This window comes from Lepidochelys kempii, chromosome 9, assembly GCF_965140265.1.
Source record: "Lepidochelys kempii isolate rLepKem1 chromosome 9, rLepKem1.hap2, whole genome shotgun sequence".
Taxonomy (NCBI): Eukaryota; Metazoa; Chordata; order Testudines; family Cheloniidae; genus Lepidochelys; species Lepidochelys kempii.
The window spans coordinates 15080812-15104646 of record NC_133264.1 but is presented as its reverse complement, the minus strand read 5'-3'; the positions used below and the strand labels follow the sequence as shown (position 1 = coordinate 15104646).

At 40.4% G+C, this 23835-nt stretch overlaps 1 protein-coding gene across 1 annotated transcript in view; it reads right to left on the bottom strand.

Moving 5' to 3' along the window:
* SPATA16 (spermatogenesis associated 16) overlaps positions 1–23835 on the bottom strand; it is a 111607-nt gene that overhangs the window by 72881 nt on the left and 14891 nt on the right. Inside the window, exons 2-3 of the mRNA XM_073358881.1 lie at positions 14809–14954; positions 4055–4144 (exon numbers count right to left, since the gene is read on the bottom strand). Of these exons, the coding sequence (XP_073214982.1) occupies positions 4055–4144; positions 14809–14954 (236 nt within the window). The remainder of the gene's footprint in view (positions 1–4054; positions 4145–14808; positions 14955–23835) is intronic.

Genomic DNA, 23835 nt, shown 5'->3' with positions numbered 1-23835 from the left:
CTTGTGAATGACTAAACTTCTTAGGAACACTAAACAGTTCAAACACATGCCTTTTAAGTGATAAATCAGAACTATTTATCCACCCCTACCACACTGTACAAATTTGGAGGGTTTGGATAAAATGGGACCAGGAACTAGATTCATGCAGAGAGAGAGAGAGAGAGAGAGAGAGAGAGAGAGAGAGAGAGAGATCCTGTAATAGACAAAATGCTGAGTTTCAGAACTATCAAGTCTGGTTTGCTATAGAGCTGATGGGACTATCTAATGCCATTTTAAAAAGGAAGCAGTAAACAGCTGAGTCATCCATACTGTGGCTATTAAGATCCTAAACCTTCTTCTTCCTTCAGCACTGCTTAGCACTATCCTGGATGGAGTCACAGGTGAATATGAGCTGTTCTGGCATAGGGAGAATGAGTCTGTGCTTTGATCCACTTTCCTCTGCTTTTATACAGCTAGTTCCAAGTCGCTAGTGTTCTAGCTGGTTACAAAAAGTACTATCGTAAGTGCCTCACAGAAGATGATGCAGTTAAACTAGGCAGTACAGCATTCTGAGCAGCAAAAAGATGGCAGTGAAATGGTTTTATTGTAAGAAGGAAAAATACGCTTCTGGACTTTGAACTTCAGGTTTCAAACTCAATATGGAGCCTAACTGTTTTTATGCATTGCAAATTTTCACTTTGTATTACTCAGGCTCAAGCCTGCTCCAGCTGAAGAGGTTAGATCATACGTAACATATATTAGCAAGGTAGGGAAGAATGATAGCTTTCATATCTACACCCCCTGGTTTGCCCATTTATTTCTGCAGGAAATGCATTCTCTATGACTACTGCCTTACCACATCCCTCAGTGGGAGAGTTTTAATGACAACTCTCTTTGTACTGCCCTCATTAACTTCCCTAGATGCTCTCTCTTACTTACAGGCAATACAGCAAGTTTCCTGTCAGACTCCAAGTTCCTTCCCACCCTCTAATCCATTTCTCCAAATTTCAGAGATGACTTTTGATGACTCTTTTGATGACTTTTGATGACTCTTACTTACAGGCAATACAGCAAGTTTCCTGTCAGACTCCAAGTTCCTTCCCACCCTCTAATCCATTTCTCCAAATTTCAGAGATGACTTTGGAGGAGAAACATTTTTACTAAAATATTTGGTACTGTATGTCTTAGAGTCAGTGGCTACCACCTCCTAGAACTGCTCATTTTTCAAAGCTCTGATCCCTCAAGCAGTGCCTTTGGGATTACTATACAACACCGCACACTGCATGACGTGCAGCCTGTTAGAGTCTTGGGTTGCCAACCCTGCAGGGTTGTCCTGGTGTCTCTAGGAATTAGAGATTAATCTTTAAGTAAAGATTATGTCATGTGATGATGCCTCCAGGAATACATCAAACCAAAATTGGCAACCCTATTAGAGTCACATACAGGAGTCATTTAGACACATGGAGCCAAATTCAGGCAGTGATACTGCTCACACTGATTTAGACTCCCTGGCATTCAGGGTGCCACATACATACTTATATCCATTCTACCAATGTCTGAGGCAGCCTGAGCTGGTGTCAGTTACACTGAGGAGCCAGAAGGTAGTAAAAATTACAAGACCTCTCACCCTACTTTAACTTGTGCCTCTAGCTATTCAGTGTGCAGGGCCGGCTCCAGGCACCAGCGAAGGAAGCAGGTGCCTGGGGCGGGCAATAGAAAGAGGTGGCACTCCGTGCATTACCAGGGCAGCACGTCCGGGTATTCAGTGGCACTTCGGCGGCAGCTCAGCCAGGCTTGGGGTATTTTTTTTCCTTCGCTGCTTGGGGCAGCAAAAAAGCTGGAGCTGGCCCTGTCAGCGTGTAACTCATACCAGTCCAGTCTTCTTACATATGGAGAGAATAGCTGTAAGTAAGTATGAAGGAGTCGAACTGAACGCAGTGGGGTCTAACGTACATCAGTTGACGCATCATCTCTCAATTTGGAACAGAGAACAGAATTTCCTTCAGGGAATTTAGCCTGCTATATCCTCAAAGAGATCAATAGTTCTCTATCTTGGGCACCCACAATCTGCCAGGTGGCCTGAGTTATTCCTGCCCATTTGCTGTATACATATATGCTACCTCCACCAAAAACAATTGTTCATAGCCTATAACAATGTTCTGGGTATGTATAATAATAACTAAGAGAGAAAAAACCACACAAGGAAACACACTAACCTCATTCACATATATAGTGCAGGCAAAGATAAATGACAGCTCATGCTAACAAAAGCATATTTAGACTTTTAGAAACTGCAGCTAAAACCTGCATACTGCAGTCTATTTGTAACAGACAGATTGCATTCTACACTGTTAACAGGGTCAGACTGGTACCACTGACTCCAAAGAGATGCTGCTGCTTAGCTTAGTTTAACACAAGGCTGGAACAAAAACTCCACACGGTTATTACAATACTATGTTAAACTAAGCTAAACTCACAATACTACTGTCACTTATTTGGATCCACTTGGTCTCCATCTGTCAGAATGTTCTCCTCCTTTGCAAAATACATAATAATCTCATTTAAAAACAACTAGTTCCATGAAAGCTTCCTGACATGAAAAAAGGCTGACGCATTTCCTTCCTGCTTGCTGATGCAGTACTCCTGTTGAATGATTACTTATCTGCAGCAACACCAACCACCGTTTTTTTGTTACTAGATATCTGAGCACCTCATTTTCTTCTTGGATCACATTATGCTCTCAGATACTTTCATTTTCTATGCATTACTTTCTAGAAAAGATCAACTCCTGGAAGTGAAAAATACATTCTTCTACCTGGTTTCAAGTAAAACCCTCTTGCCCATTGGTGGGATAACAGAGAATTAACGGATCTGAAAATACACGCTTTAATCAAGCTTCCTTGCCAGTCATGGAATAATGCTGTCTCCTGCTATAACCTTTAAAACTGTGTAAGATCACTGAACCTTGAGTGTTGGTGATTCAATAGGTGGCAATTTTCTCTGAATCAATACTGACCCAATACCCCAGCAAGATGTTAGAGAGCATTGTGTTGTTGGAGGTACTTTCTTTAGAATGAGATGTAAAACCAAGATACAGATCACTTGTGGTCCAAGATCCCATGACAAGGTTTACAGGGTGTTAATCACAGCTCCTGGGCAAAGTTCACCAGAGATAATTACAAGTGGCCTCCCTAAATTCTCTCTGAAGTTTTGATTGGATAAAGTATTCTTCCCTTCCCATACTAAACTGTTTGTGTAAGGGTTGCCATTCATTGTTAAACAGCTGCCATGTTCTATGCCACAGGTGACTGATTTCAGCAGTGAGTGAAGTGACTGTTCTATATCTCTTACTTAATTCACACCTGTTCTGTCTTAATTCACTAATGGTTTGTAAAACGCTTTATGCTTCTCAAATGAAAGGTTCTATATAAGTGCTGAGTAGAAGCAGTAACATAGGTACATAGTTACCTCTTGCATTACACCAGGCAACATCACTCACTTCCTGGAAGGTAACGTCTTTCATGTAAACCTGTCAGCTGGTAACAATATTTGCTCCCTGCCGACACTACGGTTTCCACCATTTGGTAGTGCCAGTGCGCTGCACCACTGCTGCACAACACCTACACTTTTTCCCCGTATGAACACACAAGTAAAGCTCAATCTTGCAAGACTTTACCCCTGCCAGCAGTTCTTATTCACGTGAACAGTCCCATTGACTTCAGTGAGACTACTCATGTGAATAAGGGCAGCAGGATCAGATCTCTCCTATAGGTTTGATCCTATGCTCGCTGAAACCAAAGTTGCCATGGACTTTCAAGGTGCAGTGTCAGGGCCTCTAGTAGCACTTTACTATAGAAAGGAGGAGCAACCTCTAAGTATTATATAGTTTTGATTCTACCAAGGGATTCCGACAAAGTCATGGACCCCTAGAATGAAGCATGGACCCATGATGATGTCCCTAGTATGGATGAGCTTCAGGAAATAATTTCCCCAGTTGTCTGTAGTACTGACAGCTGGAATGAAGGAGCTGTAGGGAAATCTTTAGTTGTAGAAAATCCACAAATGCCAACCATACCTTGCGGCTTCAGAATATCGTTCCAACCATCTAAATACAGCAGCTTGACGAAGATGGTTCAGGAAATAGGCTGGGTTCAAAATAATGCTCCTTTGAAATATAAAAGAGATGCTCAAAGTAAACCTCAAATTGTTACACGATTAAAAGATCATTAATATCAAAATCTGAATAAGGCACATGCTGTACACTCTCTATACACAATTCAAAATCTTTCTCCCAAACCCCAGTAATGCGTTATCATTTTTTCTCCCTTGACAGCTAAGATGGATGAACAGGCATTATTAAAATGTCTATTAAAGTTGTGTCATAAATGCAATTTCATTTATAGCTTTGCCTATTGTTATAGAAACAGCTATTAAATTCCTGGTGTGCGCATGTTATACTGCACTTAGCTAGCATATAACATCAGCAAAGATACCACATATTATTGTAGAACTTCCTTTGTTATCTGTCATCTATATTTCTGGGTTTGATGAGAATCTTACATTATTATCTTAAAGGAATTATTCATACATAACTAATTAAAAAAATCCTAAAAGCCAGTGAGACTGTTTCCAAAATTGTAACAAAGGATAGTCCCACGCAGGTTGGATTTGTAGGGATGAATCCTTGTACCTTTCTCAGCCTCACTGATTTCACTGACTGCGGGTATCCTCACACATGGATCCAATTGCAGAAGTGGGGCCTACATCAATAAGAGGTGTAAGGAAAACTAGTATACACTATACTATTAGAATAGACAGGCAGTATGTCTTTTGATGTAAGCAGGGGACCGAGATTCAGGATGAATCTGGATCCTACTTCTGCTTTGCTGACATCACAATTTCACTACTAGAAAGGACTTAGATACTACAGTCATAAGGGCGGTACAAGGATTTATCTAGAATACAGCACCCAACCCCCCTCAGTCATTTGAAATGTTCATTATAATTTAGCTGTAGTGAGCAACCATCGTTTTAAAAGTTTGACCACTGTTACCAACGATAGACGATATTGTATCAGATACTATATTTTTTCAACCAAATGCTGGAGAACTTGGAAGTTCAAAAGACTCTGAGGCACACCAAAAACGAGTTTAGCAAGAAAGCAATCCCAAAGGACTTCAAATATTTTTGACATTTAATGATCAGTATGCCTAAGGCATTAACACTTTAACAAACTGAATGATAACTGGTGCTGCAGGAAGAGATTTTAAAGGAGATTATTGCTGTTATAAACTGTAGTCAACACTTGATAATAGCAACATCGATTTTTTTTTCAAGTTATCGGCTCTACCACAGCTAAGCAACAGCAATGAAAAAAATCAATAATTTCCTGGTAGTTAGCAACACGTTTTCTACAAGTCTTAGAGCAGGATGTACTCTGATAGGTTTATAATAAATACAGAATTGTAGCAGAATCTCAAAGAATTAGATTTCAGCTCTCCTTTTTCATCCTGATTCATTCCTAATCTTAAGAAGATCAACTCCTTCTTTCTATCTATAAACTCTATACTGAAAAAATATGATAGTGTTCTCTAAAACCTACGACAAATATCTAACTCACTTGCTGTAAGCGGAGACCTAAAAACTACCTTTGATTATCTGATAGTTCAGCTGAATGCTGTTATATCTTCAGAGATGCGTACACTCCCAGGCATGCCCAGTTCTGTGGATTTACATAGAACAGCTGTTTGACACAGTAATACCACTACGGTTTAGCAGCTTTTTTGTAGAATAATTATCATTCGTGTCATGTGATGAACCTAAAAATGGGTGAAGCTGGCCCATGACCTGGGTAATACTATCTCCAGATCTGAGAAGCCACTTTTGGTAAAAAAAAGCAAAGTCAGGAGTGAGAGGGGGGTCATGTAAAAGAAAATGAATTATGCAAATAGAGATCAAGAAGAAAAGCAACAATCCAGGAAGCCCATCCCTAAAATGAGAGCAGACTGGAGGTCCATCCAACTACGTGGAAATCTGCGAGGCTGTGAAAACTGAGAACAAGTCTCTGCTCCAATATCCATCTCCAGCCATGGACTGTACACGACACCAGGCCAGCTACCCAAAGATTTAGAAGGACTCTGTACAATGACAGGTGCTGAAAGAAAAATGAAGGGGGAAGGTCCAGCAGTGAAGGAGATGGGCCTAGTGGATGTACTACAGGGTCATGAAGAGCTGTGTGTGTATCATGTGGAGAAGTATCACTCACCACTGGGTGCAAAGCTTCCACTGAAATTTTACTGATGTGCTTTTTGGGGGAACATCATAAGGAGAAAGGAATTTTAATAAAATTTTTTGAAACAACTATTTCTCAATTTACATGCAAAAGAAGTTTTAATTGGAAACGTTGTAAATAAAAAACGTATGTCTGAAGATTAAAACTTGTGTTCTTGCCAGACTTTCCCCTGACCTCTTCCCCACACCCTTAAAGTGACTAGACTAAAGTAAACATGAAATAGATTTTCATTTATTTTTCATCTGCAGTGTAATCCAAAGACTGTCCAGTAAATGCCTTTCCTAAATCATTTGGTCAGTTTTTCTCAACAAAACAGTTTTTAAGTAATACAGTATATCAACCTGTTTTTTGACATTTTCATTTTTTCATCATGACATCTTCCCTTAAAAATAATACAGGGTTTGTCCTATTATCTTTTCTTCAAGTTCTAAGGGGGAAAAAAAAAGAAAACCAGACATCAGTTTTCTCCCACCAGAGCTATCAGGGCATATGAATTAAAGGTGTACGTATTTGACCATAGTTTTCTACCTTTAGTTCTCCTTCAGCCTGACTTCTGAACTCCAAAAACACCAGATGCAGCAAGAAAGTCAAGTTGCTGTATAAAAATTGATCTCTGGAAAACATCAGCCTCACTCTTCCTTTTCTCCAGAGATGCACATCTTTTTATTGCAGCTTTTCCCAACTGCAATGGGGATTTAGCTCTAAAAATCTGATTAACATTAAGAGGAACATCTTAGCTACCTACCAGCACATTGTGTTTAGTTAGCCTTTGTAGAAAAAAAGTTAAGGCGATGTCTCTATAGATGAAAGATACAAGTAAACAAATGTATTTCACTGGCTTAGTGCTTGTGATCATGTCCCTCTCTGGTGGCTAGGCACAGTAAAGCTAAAAGCTGGCTACTTCCTAGAAGAGAACATAGTGATTTCTTTAACTGAAGTGGCTTGGGGTTGTGCTTTCGTGGTTGAAGTTGCAGGATTTCTCCCAGCTGACATATGTGGTGTCTACATCTGCATGTAATGCACTCCTAGCTTATTGCACAAACATTTGCTTTAACATTTTTAATTGATTGAGGTATTTACAGGTAATTGCCCAGGTGTACAAAAGTAAATGTTGGATGCAATGTTGATTTATACAGTCAGATAGGTATGGCTGGTATGACATCACCTACACAAGGAGATGTATAGATAGGTGTAAGATGCAGCAATGTTATACACTAGTAGGAACACACATCACTGATATACAATAATTATACAAATATAGTCACTGGACATTATGTGTAACATTTTGTTATACACAATTTATGTGCAGTAATGTACCAGATAATATTATACAGAGTGGACCAGATCCTCAGCTGATGTAAAATGGCATGGCCCCATTGTTTTCCGTAGTTATACATTCAGTATATAGATGAGACTGACAAGTTCTGATTATTATACAATTTAGTTTTAACTTGGGACTGTTTTTCTTTCTTTCCTGTATGTTCCAGGTAGCTCATTATCTAAAGTCCAGTACTCACCACACTAGTCTTAGAACTGTTTGAATCCACCATGATATAGTCTCTCTTACAATAATTATAATTATTATTTGTCTCTCTGTAGCACCTAGGAACCTTACTCATACTACAACCCCGTTCTGGTGGGTGCTATGCAAATACAGAACAAAAAGACAGTTCCTGCCCCACAAAATGACAGTCCCATTGGCTGGATCCTCAGCTGGTGTAAATCAGCGTATCTGTTGAAAGCAATGAAGCTACTCAACCTTACACCAGCCAAGGACTAGACCCCATCATATTGTCTGGAATTTTATGTGTTTAGCTACATGGTGATTCTAGCAATTTCATTTGGGGGGAAACAGTACGGTGGTGCATTTCCTCACACCCATCTTAATGTGCTGAACAAGTTTCCTTGTTGGTGCTGTTTTGAAGATAGGGAGCAGTGTCTCCTAGCATACAAGACTTGGAGTTCTTCTCAAAATTTGTGTCAATGGTTTTTGAAAGCTTTCATATACAGCCAGCGAATAAGCTATCTGGAATGTTTGGGTAGGCCCATAAAATGACTAGAACTGTGCAAAACTGGCAATATTTTCCCCATGAAATGTGGCAATTTGGGAGGAACAGCACAGGGAAAAATGGGCCCAAGTTTGAGTTCATAATAAAATGTATGAAAACTGCTGCAAGTAATCTGACCTTTTGTTTCACGCTGTCCTAGTAATGATCTATTTGCACATACCTTCTTCAGCAGAGGCTGCGTTAATTTTGCTTCTATCTTCTGGAGGGTAGAAAGAGTGTGAGCTTACTTATCATTCGCAATCTCTCTATGATGCTGAGAACGTGGTGGTATAGGTGTCACCACAAAAAAAAAATATTGTGGGGAGGAAAGGACCATTTAAAGAAATTCATGACACCTGCAGCCCCCCTGAGAGGGATATCAACAGGACAATAAAAATCTGGAGCTAAAAAGCCGGAGGACATATACCCTATTACCTCCCCACTGGCTGCATCTGTGAATGGTGCTATGTGCATGCTGGAGAATGCCTGCCCAGAAGACAACCTAAGATGTCTTCTATGGTAACCTGAAAATTAGTTTGAAAACTTTTCAAATTTAATCTTCACTACAGCTGATCCAACAACTGCTGATATCATTGGAAGGACTCCCACTGACTTTGATGGGGTTTGGATCACAGCATTGTTGGTGAGACAACTGTTTCTCCCTCTCCCTGTGTGAGACACAACTTGGTTTTGTGTAATCAGATTTTTTTAGTACAGCCTAACAGAATTAGCTATGAATATAGTGTCTGTGACAGCTAAGGACATTTTTAGCACACAGACCAAAAAATATCATGAAGCTGCTTTCATGTCTAAACATAATGAAGGGGTTTTTACACCAAGGCTTTCTCATATACATAGTATCTTTTTTTCTGACAGGAAAGGAGAATGCATCTTCCATGCTAAACATTTCTCTTCTTGCACATAGGATTCAGTGGTGAATCACTTTGAATTGCAAACCAAGAGATAAATCTGCCCGCCAGCTCTCAATTCATTAGCTATGAAGGAGAAGAACAAGGAGAACATTCTCCTTACTTGCTAAATGAAAGGATATTTGGAAAGGCCTTGTTTCAAAGCATCCAGTTTAGGAGCCTGAGCTATTTCTAATATGGGTGGACAGATTCTGCTTTCTCCTGTCTTATTCATGTAATCCGCTGCTGACTGATTTCCCAACTGTACACGTACTAATTTCTTGACTACCAAATTTCACTAACATCTTTACAACTGCTGTCATTTTTAGGATGAGGATATTTATCTCAGCCTGCATAAAACCTGTTGGACTTTGCTTTAATCTTTTCAGTCATGAACTGTGTTTCTCCTAAGGAGAAAAAAAAGCTGTTTTAGGTGCTTCTTTTTGAATGAATCCTACAAAATAGTACACACTATGGGCATTAGTCACCCTCAAAGTCAATGGGAGTGTGTGGGGCAGGATCAACCCTATTGGATAACAAATACGTAATTGGCCCTGGAAATAAAATGTAGTTCAAAGGTGGGGAATGTTAACTGAAAATGTTTTTCATAAAGCAGTTGTATTACAAAGAAATATTCAAAATGCAGCATAAGAGAAGGGAATTCTGTTGTGGGATGCTAGGTTTTTTTTAAAGCGCATCTAGCTTATGATGTCTCAGAACATCTCAAGTGAATAGCCTTGTATTAAATAATTGCTTATCAATTATGTAAATTGCAATGTACCCCGTATATTTGCTAAAGGTTATTAGAAGCCACTCATTTGGATTCTCCAGAAAGTCTGTATATTCTTTTCTTTTGGGCAGGGAGGGGGTGTTAGTGAGGGCATGGGGTTGGAGGGATGTATACGATATCTTAGGGCCTTTCCCTTCCAAAAATCATCAGCATTGGTCTCAATTCCTCTCCCTTTTCCAGTTTTATCAGCAAACCTCTCTTCCCATCTATAGTTATTTTTTCCTCCCTTTGATTCCACTAACTGCATTACCTTAAGCGGTCACCAGGCTATTTATTATCAATTAGTTATCACATAACAATTACATTATCAATATGCCTCTCCATAAATTGTGCAAGTGGTGTTACAAAGGGCCATATCCTCCACTGAACACATAAAAAGGCATAGAAGAAGCAGCCTTAGTAGAAAAGGGACATGGGTTTGCTGAGGGTGAAGTCCTCCATGCATTCCATTTTTGGAAGGGAGATGCAGAATTAGCAGGTGGCAATACCTGCAGAAAGTGTGAGGTTTGAAGAGAAACCTGGGTTAAACCCCACAGTTCTCAGACCGTCCACAGCAACCCTCATCAAGGCAGAAGTAATTCTGGCTTTGTCAGGCATCATTTACACCATTCAGAGAGGGAAACATGCCACAAAGGGTGGTTTTCCCCTGACTCTTCATTGTCTCCTGCTTGACACATTCCTTTTCTTGAAGGACATATGTTGAGGGGATGCCAGCGGTTTTTTGGTAAGAAGAGCATAGTAAACTTTTCATTCCAGATGGTCCTCCATAACATACCTAATTTTTCCACCCAGCATTTCTGTGCTTTTTATTTTCCAATGCTCAACGGAGGGGAGCATATGCCCGTTGCTTGCCAAAGGATTGGCCATCTCTGTACCTCTGCTACAACATCAGAAAACTTACTATCATTTCATTGAAATAACATTGGGTGTGAAGTCCTGCTAGTTGACCAGGTTGGATAGTTACATTTTATCACTAAACTATCCTACCTGAACTTCTGAAGGAGTCAGACAATGTCCTGGATTTCTAATCTGCACTTTTATGGACTCCACAACCATAGTGGTGCTGGATAGATTACAGTCATAAGACAAAACAGCGCAGGGAACAAAACAACTTCTGTTGGCCTTTGTGTAGTTATCTGAGATGTGAGGATGAGGCCAAAGCTCCTACTTGCACCCCTCCAGCACTTGAGGAAAATTCCATTTACAAGAATTCCAACAACATATCTGCCCTGGAATTTCTCATTCTGTACTCCTGCAATCTTCCAGGTTGATGAGAATTCTCAGGAACCAGCATCCCTGAGAAAATGTGTGTGCAGGGGGTGGGGAGGGTGTGCCTTCTTGAAAATACAAAGATACTGTGCTATTTTTCCCCACACACCAGCTGTGAAGCACGTGGGATCAGTGTGGAGTCAGTGGGGTCAGGGGTCAGTTAGTTTTCATTGGAGTGGGGGGAGTGGGGGGGGGGAATACCAGCAAAGCTAGGCACAAATCTGAAGTCTCCTTGAAAAAGCAGAATTTCTGTCTCACTTTGCCAGATCCTCCACCTTGAATCACAGCGCATCTCCACCCTCTTCAATGTTAAAGGTGCACAGAGAAAACCAAATCATAGTAGCTCCTCTTGGTTACATAGTCATGCATGCCATTGCATGGCTGCTTGTGTTTCCTCACATGAATGCAGCTTCCTGTATTTCTCTGTTGGGCCAGACTCTTTAAGCAAAAGGACAGGCTCAATAGAGTAGACTGATGAACTGAAACATTGTGTTCTGTTTCAAAATGGCTTTCAGTTGGAGCCTAAATAAATAAATAAATAAAATAAAAATCAACCTTGGAGATCAGGTTGAGCAACATAAGGTCTCAACACAATTCTGAGGTTCCAGTCAGTTTCTTGATGTAAAATTTAGACCTTCACTGTTTTGCCATCTGGTGTAATTGAAAATTGCCTTCTGCAACAAAGGGGAAAAATCTAATTTCTCGGCAAGCCATATGGGGTTATTAGGATAATTAAACCCTGGTATATGCCATAACGCCTGGGCCAAGAGGACTGCAGGGAATGTAAACGTTGTATGATTCAGTATTTATTGGAATACTGTATTTTTACCAGTTTAGACTGGGTGTTAGCTACCTAATGATTAGGCTAGTGGTCAAATAAGTTACTGTGGTGGCTGTTTGGCTAGGTCAACTCAGATGCATTTATTCACACTGGTGATGAATTAGGAGTGTTTCTAATAGCCTTTTATCACCCAGCATGCATCTTTTATGTCAGCCTGCCAAATGGTCAAAATCCAATGGATGTCCTCTCTCTCATGTTACCAACAGTGCAAAAAGGCAGCCTCAAGTCCTGAGAATAATAACCAGCCAATTTATTTCCCGTTGTAAGGAAGAGCCCATCTTTACCTCCGATACATGCTCAAAAGCCAAGGACAATGGAAATGTCTCTCTTTCAGCCAGTTAGTGGGGAAGCTGTTCTCCGAACCAGCATACTCCTCTTAACCTAGACACTGGAGTTTGGTCAGTTGTAACATTGTGCAAGCTTCTTTTAAGCATATTATATATTTATTATATAACATGCTTGGAAGGAAGTGTCACAACTGACAAAACTCGTATATTTAGGGGCATGTCTACACTTAAAACGCTGCATCGGTGCAGCTGCACTGGTGTAGCACTTTAATGAAGACACTCTAACCTAACAGGAGAGAGCTCTCCTGTCGGTGTAGTTAATCCACCTCCCCAAGAGGCATTTGCTATGTTGGCAGGAGAAGCTCTCTTACTGACATACACAGGGGATTAAGGTCGCCATAACTACATCACTCCTGAGCAACACAGTGATACCAATATATTTCTGTAGTGTAGACCAGACCCTAGTTAAGAAGAGCATGCAAGAGCAGACATTTGAAGAACAGCTTTGCATCTTTGGGTCAGAGTGCAAGCGTACACACACAAAGATGCGTGAGGATTTTTAGTTAATAAGGCTTCTAAAGTGTATGCAGGAACTGTGAGATTTACATGAAATTAAATAAAGATAGTCTAGCACATGCAAATAAATGCAGAAATGAATATTTTAATTTTGATTCATGATTACTACCTAACCATTGCAACACAATGATGACATAAAAACTCAGTAGGAAGCAAAATTCTGCATGCACTGGATAACTGATGGCTAAGAGCTATTTATAGTATGCGTACTCAGAGTAATTTATTTATTTATTCTTTTTGAGAAACAGATATTGATTATGCTTCATTTTTGGTATTTATGTTAATAGTATCTCAGAATATTTTCATATTGGAGTACTGTCTGTATCTGCTCCTGCAGCTCCACAGTCTGACAAGCACAGTGTGTAGATTTATTTCATAATCTGCATTATTAATTGAATTAAATTGAGGATTCAGTCATTATTGATTTTCATTTCTCCTTCATACTAATTAAAAGGAAAGCAAGTTAGAATGTTTGTTAAAATCAGATGCAAGAAAAAAAGGAACAGAAAACACCCCAACCCGACACCAGATCTTTTATTCCTTCAGTAACCCAGAGATCCTAATCCAACTTCATTTATTCTGTCTGTGGCCCCTATCTCCTGCTATGACTCCGTATGGGCAGAGTTCCACAGAATACAGAAAGGCCCCACCATCTGTCTGTGCAACAGGCACTGGGGTTCCCCAGCATGGAGCTCACTACAGAATCAGGGCCATATTTTGCAATCCTAGTATTTTTAAAACATGCAAAAAAAGGTTTGCCCATTCATTTTATACACATTTGTCAGCCTCCCATTTTACTATGGTGTGCATCTTGGGGATGGTGGTTAGAATGAGGCAGGGAGCTCCATTATCATGTTTTCAAAAGTAGGCAAATAAGCAAACTTTAGGTATTTTTCTTTGCACAATCTTTTAAGAAAGGTGGTGTGTCATTTACAGAGCAGAGTTGTTCAGGGGGCACAAACACCTAGTGCCATAAATCACTGTAGATCTGCATGCAGAACTCCCCCTGACATCACTTGCCCTTAATGTAGCAGATTACTAGCTTAGCACCATGACAGGGATCATATTTTTATACTGATGAATTGTCTGTCACCAATTTCTCTAGTGTATTAGGCACAAACATACCTTTCTTCTTAGATATAATCAAGTTGTCTCTTTCACAATAGTTTTCCTTCATTTACATTCACTTAAAACAATTGTAAGAAAAACCCAACTTGTGTTAACTGTAATATTTATTCAGATATACTTAATGATAATGAAAAGTGGTGGACTGGCAGGCCACAGAGTGAAATCCTTTGTTTACAGAACAGGTGCAGGATGGAGAATGGCAGTGTAAGCTTCTGCTAATGTGCCTGAACACTGATTGGAGAATCCAGGCAAAATCTTGACTCCAAAGAGTCAAAGGGAGCATTTGATTTTCATGCCTTTTTGATTTCTGGTTTCTCTGCCGAGACTGCAACTGTGGTGCTGCTCTCTGAAATGTGGATAGTGGCTGCAACCACCAAAGAACCATCTGATGGAAAGAATTGTAAATCACCTCTGGCCTGACATTGAACTGATAACGAGCAGAAAGGGATTATATCTCATTTCCAATTATTTGAGCCTTCTAGCATCACTCTGCCTTAATAACCAAATTCCCAGCATTCCTCTTAGCCTATTCCAAGCGGGATTTTTTTGAAGGTGAATTATTGATTCCCCTTTTCTTGTCATAGGATTGGATAATTAACTGCTGCAAATCCTTCCAGTCCAAAATGTATACTTGTTTTTCTTTTCCCTGCTTCAAGCCCTAGTAACACATTAATCAATATTCATTTTTACCTGTGAGAATGATTCAGAGCCAGGTCAGGCTTCCTCATCCTTAGGTAGCAAGTTACAAGCTTCATTTCAATAAAACTGGCAATACTTGAAATATCCTCGGGGGATGCATCAAAGGGTTTCCCTAAAGCTGCACCTTTACTGCAGAGCTATCCAAGAAATAAAAACATTGTTTACTCATTTGCAATATACTTCTGTTACGCAGAAATGCATTTGTTAGCTGATGAATGAATAAAGTTGACTTCTGAGTGAAACATACTCTGACCTTAAATATTCATATTAATATAATAACAATCAATACACACTTTATCTATGAATTTAGTATAAAATATACTGTCACCTTTCATTGTGCAGTACTCTGTAGAAGGGATATTCCAGATAACATATAATAAATTAAAAGCTAACCAAGCACTATTAGAAAAGATAACCATGTTTCCCCCATTCACAAAGTAAGAACCTGCTCCCAAGCTCATTGAATTCACTGGGAGTCTCTGGATCAGGCACCTAAGCAAGGGTAATTTCAGAAAGCATTTATGAATGTCTACGTACCAAAAGAGAGGAGATGTTAGACTACTAGGCTGTCTTAGTCAGTCTTACAGTTAAGAAATCCCAGGACATAATAGAAGGAAACCAAAGGGAAATAAGGAGGCAATTGTCTCTCCCGGTTCCCAGGTAATGGGCAGGATTATTTGCCTTAATGGAAAAGTCGCATAGAATATAATAGGGATGAAGCCAATAGTCTTGGTTTTATTCTATTACTCTAAAATTGTATAGAATTTAATAGTGAGTAATCTCCTATGCAGAATTCTGAAGCACAAATATATTTCTCTATTCAATTATATGAGCTTTTTTAAAGGCCTATGAAAGGGAATCATTTTATAATAAAGTTCTAAAGGACCTTTCTATAAGGGTAGTGGTTAGGCTGTAGGACTGGGAATTGCAGGTCTTGGTTCTGCTTCCAGCAGTTTCACTTTTTGACCTTGGGCAACTCACTCATGGACACTCTGTGCTTCACTTTCCCTGTTTGTAAAATGGCGATAATGAGATGTACCTACCTATCTGGGGTCTGTAAGGGTTAATTTATTAATATTTCCAAAGCACTTTGAGATCTTTAGGGGAAGCACAGAAGGATTATTGAACCAACAGAGATCAAGACGATGACTGTTCTTTGTGTGCCAAGGAAATCTCTCTATGCCTGATTCTGATCCCATGTTCAACTTGGATAGCACCTTCCTCAGCATATAGCCCCATTCATTTTAATGGGTTTATAAATGGATTAAGGTGCTATTCGACATTAATAAGGATGTTAGAATCTGGTCCTATGGGAGATGAGTCCAGCTGTGTTAAATAGATAGGCTGTGGTAACAGTAGAATCTGTTAATGAAAATCCAGAGTGCTAGATATGTGGTGACCGTAAGACCGGTAAAATAACTTGTCAATAAGGTTCAAGGGTCTCACATCTCACCAGACATGCAAATAGACTATGAAAAAGAGCTGCCATCCTCAGACGTGTTAGGAAAATCATGGTATAGTTCATCACAGAAAGTTACAGTCCTCAAGTTGAAATATACCTGCAACTGTATACTATACTTGAGGATACACAGGTCATTTGGCTTACAGAGAAAACTTCCTCTCAAGATTTCTCCTGCCCCTTACAAGAACAGCCAGGAATAGCAGAGAAGTGGGAATATATCACACTAACACTAACTTTCCCTTGTTAACAGATAACCTCAATACCTACTTTGCAAGTAAAAATGTTTTATAAAGATCCTTATGCTTTTAGGGGATGAGGATAACCTGGTCTTCCTTTATGATCTGTTTCCTGCTATCCTGCTCCATCCCCCATTGCAGGTTATACACATTTTTCCATTGAGGGAGCTTTCTTTGCCAACTGTTAAGATTTACAGCTGATATTTCATAGCTCTTCACCTGGCCTTGAAGCTCATACGTCTGCAGCCTATTGGAGATAAAGATAATCCATTTATCTTGTCATATCCTCCAAGAATCCTCAGACAAGGTCTCTAATGCTTTGGAACCTCAAGGCCAGCTGACTAAATAATTTGAGGGATCTAGATTTTCTGCCAGACTAGTTCATCCTTTAGCAGTTTATACACGGTGTATAAATGGTCCTTTTCTGTAAGGTTGTTTGTAGAAGCATTAACATTTATAGTGAGTGCTCTACAGAATGAAGGAGTTTTAAATTGATTTCAGTGGAATTGCCCTAAAGAGCAAGAGCCTTATATGAGGGGAAGACTTACAGAGAAAAGCATGAGAAAGGGAAGAGAAAGGAAAAACTGTAGCTTTCAAGGCCTATAATTTCTCATTCACTATCAAGCTGTTGACTCCCGCCTCTGGTCAGCCCATGATGCCAGACTCCATTGTCCACTTGTTATATTTTCAAACAAGCACCATCATGCTTTCTCCTAGGCTGCCCCTCACACTTGGGAGGAGTTCACCATAAACATCCACAAAACTAACTCATTATCCTCCCTCAGAATCCTTCTTCTCCATGATGCCTACAAAAACTTGACAATTAGGCTGCTGGTGTGCTGAGACCACAGGCTATCATATTTGACCAATATTGTCTCATTGTTTCCTAGTATTGCCCAATCTGTCTGCATCCATCTGTTGTCCCTTGTCCTGTATTTAGATTGTAAGCAGGGATCATCATTCTGTTCTGTGTTTGTATAGTACCTAGCACAGTGGAGTTCTGGTCCCTGACTAGGGATCCTACGCACTACGGCAATACAAATAATAATAATAGCATAGCTAAGATGGTAAGACTCAGAGTGCCTGGGATGGGGGAGGAAAGAGTAAGATTTGAATCTGACCATTACTGAACTGGTGAATTCTGCTTGTTAACCACAAAGTCACGTTGAGTTTCCAGTTTCCAGCTATAGGCTGCTGCTGAGGTGTAGGTCTGCCTACCGGCTCGCTAAGGGCACATCTGCACTGCAAGAGGAAACCTGTGGTAGCGAGTCTCAGAGCCTGTGTCTGAAGCCCACCATGCTCCCGAGGCTGGACCTCGGGATCTGGAGTCTAACTCTGAACATCTACACAGCTATTGTTAGGGCTGTAGCATGAGTCCTGCAAGCCAGAGGCTGTAGGCACCTGCTCTTAGACTTACCCCTGCCAGTTTCTGCCTGCAGGATAGACATACCCTAGGACTGAATAGTGCTTAGCAAGGGTACTCAGACCCATGGGTAGAATTTAAGAACAAGAAGTGGATTTGGATATAACTGCGTTTCAAGCTCTCTGATGGGCTGGTACTAAACTGCCTTAGCTACAGACAATGTAATAAACTCTCTTTTTTATTTATTTAGGAAAAATTATCAAGTTTACAAATCCTTGCCATGTAAATATCAGAAACAAAACAATCATTACAAAAGTTAGCTTTTGTTTACAGAGACAATCTACGGGAGTAGAGTCATCAAGTCCTCCTATTTAACAGGCTGTTACCATGACAATGGAATAACTTTCTAGTGTCACATAAAAAGGGAAATGGAAATTAGGATAAATTAGTTGACCATTCCTAGGACGGGAGCACTGAAATTAAATCACAAACACACTGTGGATCCAGTAGAAAAACAATGTCTTTAGAGAAAATAATTTAACAGAAGTGTAATTGTAATATGCCAGTCCTCTTGGCCAGAACAGATCTCTTTAAGAGGATAGCTTTAATGGTACCTATTGGGAATTGGGGATTGGTGGGCACAAGCCCACCCACAGCTAAAGACCCCCTCCCCTCAGCCTAAAGGGAGAAGCTACCAGACCCTGGTCCCAAGCAATTGCGGGGGGAGGACAACAAATGACGGCTTTCGTGGTAGCTTAGCAACATCACTGCAACCGAGCTTTAAACTCTCATGATGTTTTCATGAGTGATGGTATTTCAGAGGGTGCTGGAGCTCATCTGGCGATGATGCGAGAAACTCCACCCCCTCATGAAGTTCAGCCCTGCCAGAAGCTGACAGTCTCTCCCCTCCGCTCATCCTTCTCACAGGGGGAGGAGGGAACACAGGGTACATCTACAGGGTGATAAAAGACCTGTAGCATGGCTGTGGCTGGCCTGGGTCAGCTGACTCAGGCTCAAAGGGCTTGGGCTGCAGGGCTGAAAATTGCAGTGTAGATGTTTGGGGGCAGGCTGGAGCACGGCCTCTGAGACCTGCCTCCGGGCAATTTTCAGCCCTGCAGCCCAAGCCCCGTGATCCCAAGTTAGCTGACCCAGGCTCAGAGACTCCGTTCCACAGGTTTTTAATTGCAGTGTAGATGTGCCCTAAGAGACCCAACAGCCCAATGTGGCTCTGCTGCTTAATCCCCACTCCCTTCCTGTGAGAAATATGAGCAGGATGACACCTCTGCTCCTCCCTCTTACCTCTGCAGCATCTGGTCTGGGCAGGGGTAGTGGGTGTGAAGAGCCCTTGGAGGGGGGGATAGGGGACCCACTGCAGCCCATCAGGCCTGGGGGAGGGTGGTGAAGGGCCCTAGAAAAAGCAGAAGTGAGGCTGGGGCAACAGAACAGGAGGGGTGGAGGTTGAACTGACTGGGGGCGCTGGGCAGCTCCTGAAGCAGAGGCCAAAAACACCTTGCCCAGTAGATTTGGGAGAGTGGGCAACAGTGTGTGAGAGAGAAAGACGCACAGGGGATGGGCAGGGGGAGATAAAAAAAAATCAAAAGGCAGACTGAAAAAATGAAGTCCCATCTTTATGCGAAAAGGTTCTCATGATTTTTTTGGGCCAATCTCATGCTTCTTGAGGGTCCAACTCTCGAGTTTTGATTTCATGAGCTTGGCAATACTGAGTTAGGGTTTCGGATTTGCCAGAGATGTGCCTTTAAACTCTAAGATCTCACTGAAAATGATCTATAGGACCCGAAGAGAGCACTAACCCACAAGCAAGTTCTGTCTCAGAAGAGTAACTTCTGCCTGGATCATGGTACACCGAGGCCTTGCCCACCTGAGTTCAGATTTGACAACTCTGGACTGCCTACTGTGCACATTACTGTGAGCAAGAACCTTAGAATGTGGGACTGGGCATATTTCGGTTTCTTCTCTGTCCATCCCCTCCCCGCCAAAATTTGTGACCAGCTAATATCTGTTTTAGATGCAATACTCAATTGTTTATAGAATGTGCTAAGCCACATTAACAGGCCAAGACATCTCTTTAAATAACAAAGGTGGCACTGTAAGCAAGTGTCTCCATAGTCTCATCTTATTTTGCACCTACACACACTAGAAACAGGAAGGTTCATGTACCATCACTGAAATTTAACACTTACAAGGCTACCACGGTCTTTAAAATTCATTTTCTGTGATTGTTTTGAGACCAGCTCCATATTTTTTACAGACAACAGGGGTCATACAACCAAGCGTCCCCTTAGCTTAGGGGTGATGAATATCTTCTCTTTCCCTTCTTGCCTCTGCTGGAAGAAGTTGTGTACTCTGCAATACCCATAAGCTTACAATTTTCTATTATCTTGCTACCAGAAAGAGTTATAAATCAGAGAATTCATCACTTGTAACTTTACTCCTGGTGCCGTATACATCTGCTGAAGTCTTTCTATGGGTAAGACACACTATGTGTGGATAAAAGATTCAGAGAATTATGTTCACACATAAGTGAGTGTAAAGGTATCATAGGGGTTCTCAGTGGTAATGCTTCTCAGCTGAATAGGTCATGCTGTGACCTCTGTTAAATTTATGGGAATTGGAGAATTGAGGCTACTCCCTAGACTGCAGGTTCTTGAAGGATAGTGAGAAGGAGGGAATCATTCAGGATCCAAACACTGAAATTCTTCAATTCAGTGTCTTTCTCAAGGTTTCATTTTATTGCTGATTTGAAAAACCATGTTCAATGTTATAATCCTTCTAAAGTCTTTGAAGGCATGAGCCTTGTCAAACTACTTTAAAAAAAAGACAAGGATTTGCCAGACAAGCTTTGACATAGACAAGAAGGATGGCTTTGTCATTAAGGCACCGGGCTAGGACACAAGGGTTCAATTCCTACCTGTACCATATACTTGCCGTATATCCTTAGGGGGAGATTTTTCAAGGATGTAAATGACAATCTCTCCTTTAATCAGTTTGGTCCTCAGTTCCCCATTTACAAAATGGGAGTAACAATACTTTGTCTGTCTTGTCTATTTATGTAGTAAGTTCTTCAAGGCAGGGACTGTCCCCTAAGCGTTTATATAGTGGCTAACACAATGGGATCCTGATCTTGATTTGGGCCTCTACATGCTACTGTAATGTCCCAAGTACAGTGTTGCAATTAGAATATTCTCTATTTTCAAAAGTAAAAGTCTATGCACAACAGAGTGGTTTGAATATTTGAAATGTTTAGAGTACCTGACATTAGTGAGATGAACAGTAAATTAAATAAGCTAATAGCTATTACCATCATTGTAAGGAAGACTTTTTTGTGTTAATACAAACAAGGCTGGAAGAAACTTGTGTTGGGTCATCCACCCCAACTCACTGCAGCAAGCATGTGGCCTTTTGAAAACCATTCAAAAGATGGAGGAAGTCTTGGAAAGGTTCTTAGCTTTTGCATAGATTGTTTTCCAGTTATGTTACAGAGCACAATTTGTTTTTAATGCTGAACTGGGAAATTTTGAGGTATTTTTTACAAAAGATTTTTGTACCATTTTGGGTCTGTGGAAATCTTTGTGTGTCTAGAATTTTTATAGGTGCTATAAAGTTGAAGAAAACAATTTAAACAGTTGAAGTTTTAGAGCCGTTCTGGGATTAAAAAATAAAAAGCTGAAACATATCATTTTATGTCCTTCACATATGATAGACAGTATTTTTACTTTCAGAAGGTTTACTTTTAAACTGAGATAGTCTCAGATTACCTAAGAATACTTACCCAGGGTACACTGAAGGGAGAGTACTTCCAGCAATAATGCTCCGTGTCTGAATAGCTGCAGAACAATACATACACATAATAAGAGACAGTGTGTGTGCCAAAGAGTTTACAATGTAAATGGAGAAGACAAAGGCTGGGAGAAAAGAAGTATCTCTATTTTAGAGCTGGGAAACAGACAGAGATTAATTATATTATATACTCTTCAGTGCAAAGACTGTTTCTTACTGTATGTATTGGATGTATATACATATTGACTGAGGCCCCTAGGTGCTACAGGAATACAAATAAAGAGATTTGGCCAAGGTCACAGAAGAAGTTTGTGACAAGAAGAAATCAAACTCATATCTCCTAAATCCTAATCCAATGCCTTAACCACAAGACTATCATCACTAAGTACTGTGTTCAAGAGTGCCATCAAAACAGTGGAGGTGTGCACACTGCAATGCTCTTCCAGCTGATTTAACTCTCTTGCTACACCGACATAATAAAGCCACTAGTCCATGATTTTTAGTGTCCAGCAAAGTTATGATTTAAGCTCCCAGGCTCGTCTTTTGAAAGAGTGGTGCAGGTTTCCTTTGAGGATGAGAATTACTTCTTTTAGTAATTCATGCCTCAGATGGCATGTGACCAGGATTCACCACTGAATTTGGTCCGCTGGTTGGAGAAGAGCTCGGTGTAAACTCAAAACCTTGCCTTTCTCCCCAACAGAAGTTGGTCCAATGAAAGATATTACCGTACCCACCTTGTCTCTCTGATATCCTGGGACCAAGAGGCCTACAACAACATCAAATCATACTGCATGTCCATCAGCCAACAGTTCTAACACTGCAATTTTGTCCCAAGAATTGCCTCTTAAGGAAGGCTACTTCCAGGAATAGCTTTCAAAACTTGGCAGCACCCACTGCTGTTTATGGCTTGACCACCACAACCTTCATATAAACAAGATTTCTTTGTCTAAATAAATAAATAAATAAATACAGTCTCTTAAACCTATTAGTATATTCTGTTCAGCCTCACTTTCCAAGCAAAATGATAGGAAATCAGTATAATAAAGAACTAATTAACAGTGGCATAGTATAACCCGTAACAATCAGCGTGGATGAAAAAAAAAGTGGAAAGGATTGGCTCTTAGTGATATCATTGCTCAAAACCCAACTTTCCTTCTTCAGGTCAACAATATATCGACATCTTGGGTTATCGCTTCAGTCAACTGAGCAGGAATTCTATGCAAAAATTCTGCCTTTGTTGTTAATGATATTTGTGTAAAAAACTTTTTGCACAATGAATTGAAAGGGTCATATCATTTTAATTCATTATTAATCCTGTATGCAGCTGTCACACAAGAAGAGCTAAATTCACCAGGCATTGCACAAGCTGTTCTGCCATGGATGTTTTGTATAGTGTATAGATGGAGATATGATTGTCTATTATTTAGATAGTGCTAGCCGTGAGCTAGGTGCACCTGTGACATGCAAAACTCTGGAAGATTCTCTATTATACTTACAGCCCTCATTCAGGAAAGCATCACTATTCCGGAAGGGCCCTGAAGCACACGTGTAAGTGCTTTTCTCAGCTAGACTGTATAACAACTTTTAGTGTGTCTCACTATGTGAATGGATTGATTGCGGGGTGGGCCTGAAAGTAAAAAATTCAGCTCCAGATTTCTAGCTCCCCAAAATTTGAGGGTATGTGAATGTGGGTCTCTGGTTCAGCCTCCTATGAGGATGGGGGCCATTTCAAAATTCAGATTTCAAATGCCCACAAAACACAGGGGATGCTTAGATCTCACATTTCAGGTTGTGTTCATTTCAAGTTGGTTGTTAAAAGACAGTGGTCATTTGCTACACTATATTATAGATATATATAAACTTGGCATGAAACATTCTCATCTACAATAGCTAAGCATACAGTTCCTGCAGCAGTCCCACCCCTTAGTCATGCTTGTCTATTCTCCTAATTTCAATCCAAAGTCCTATCCTACTTGTAACATACAGCTGGTGCTGTCACCATAAATTATTTACATCAGAAGTGTTAAATCAGGACACTAAGTTTTCAGAAAATGTCATCCATTTTACAGAAATGAATCCCCCATCATATTAACCTGTGTGCAGTACTATAAAACTGTGACCCTCATTAGGAATAATTATTTCACAATATGCTCCAGATG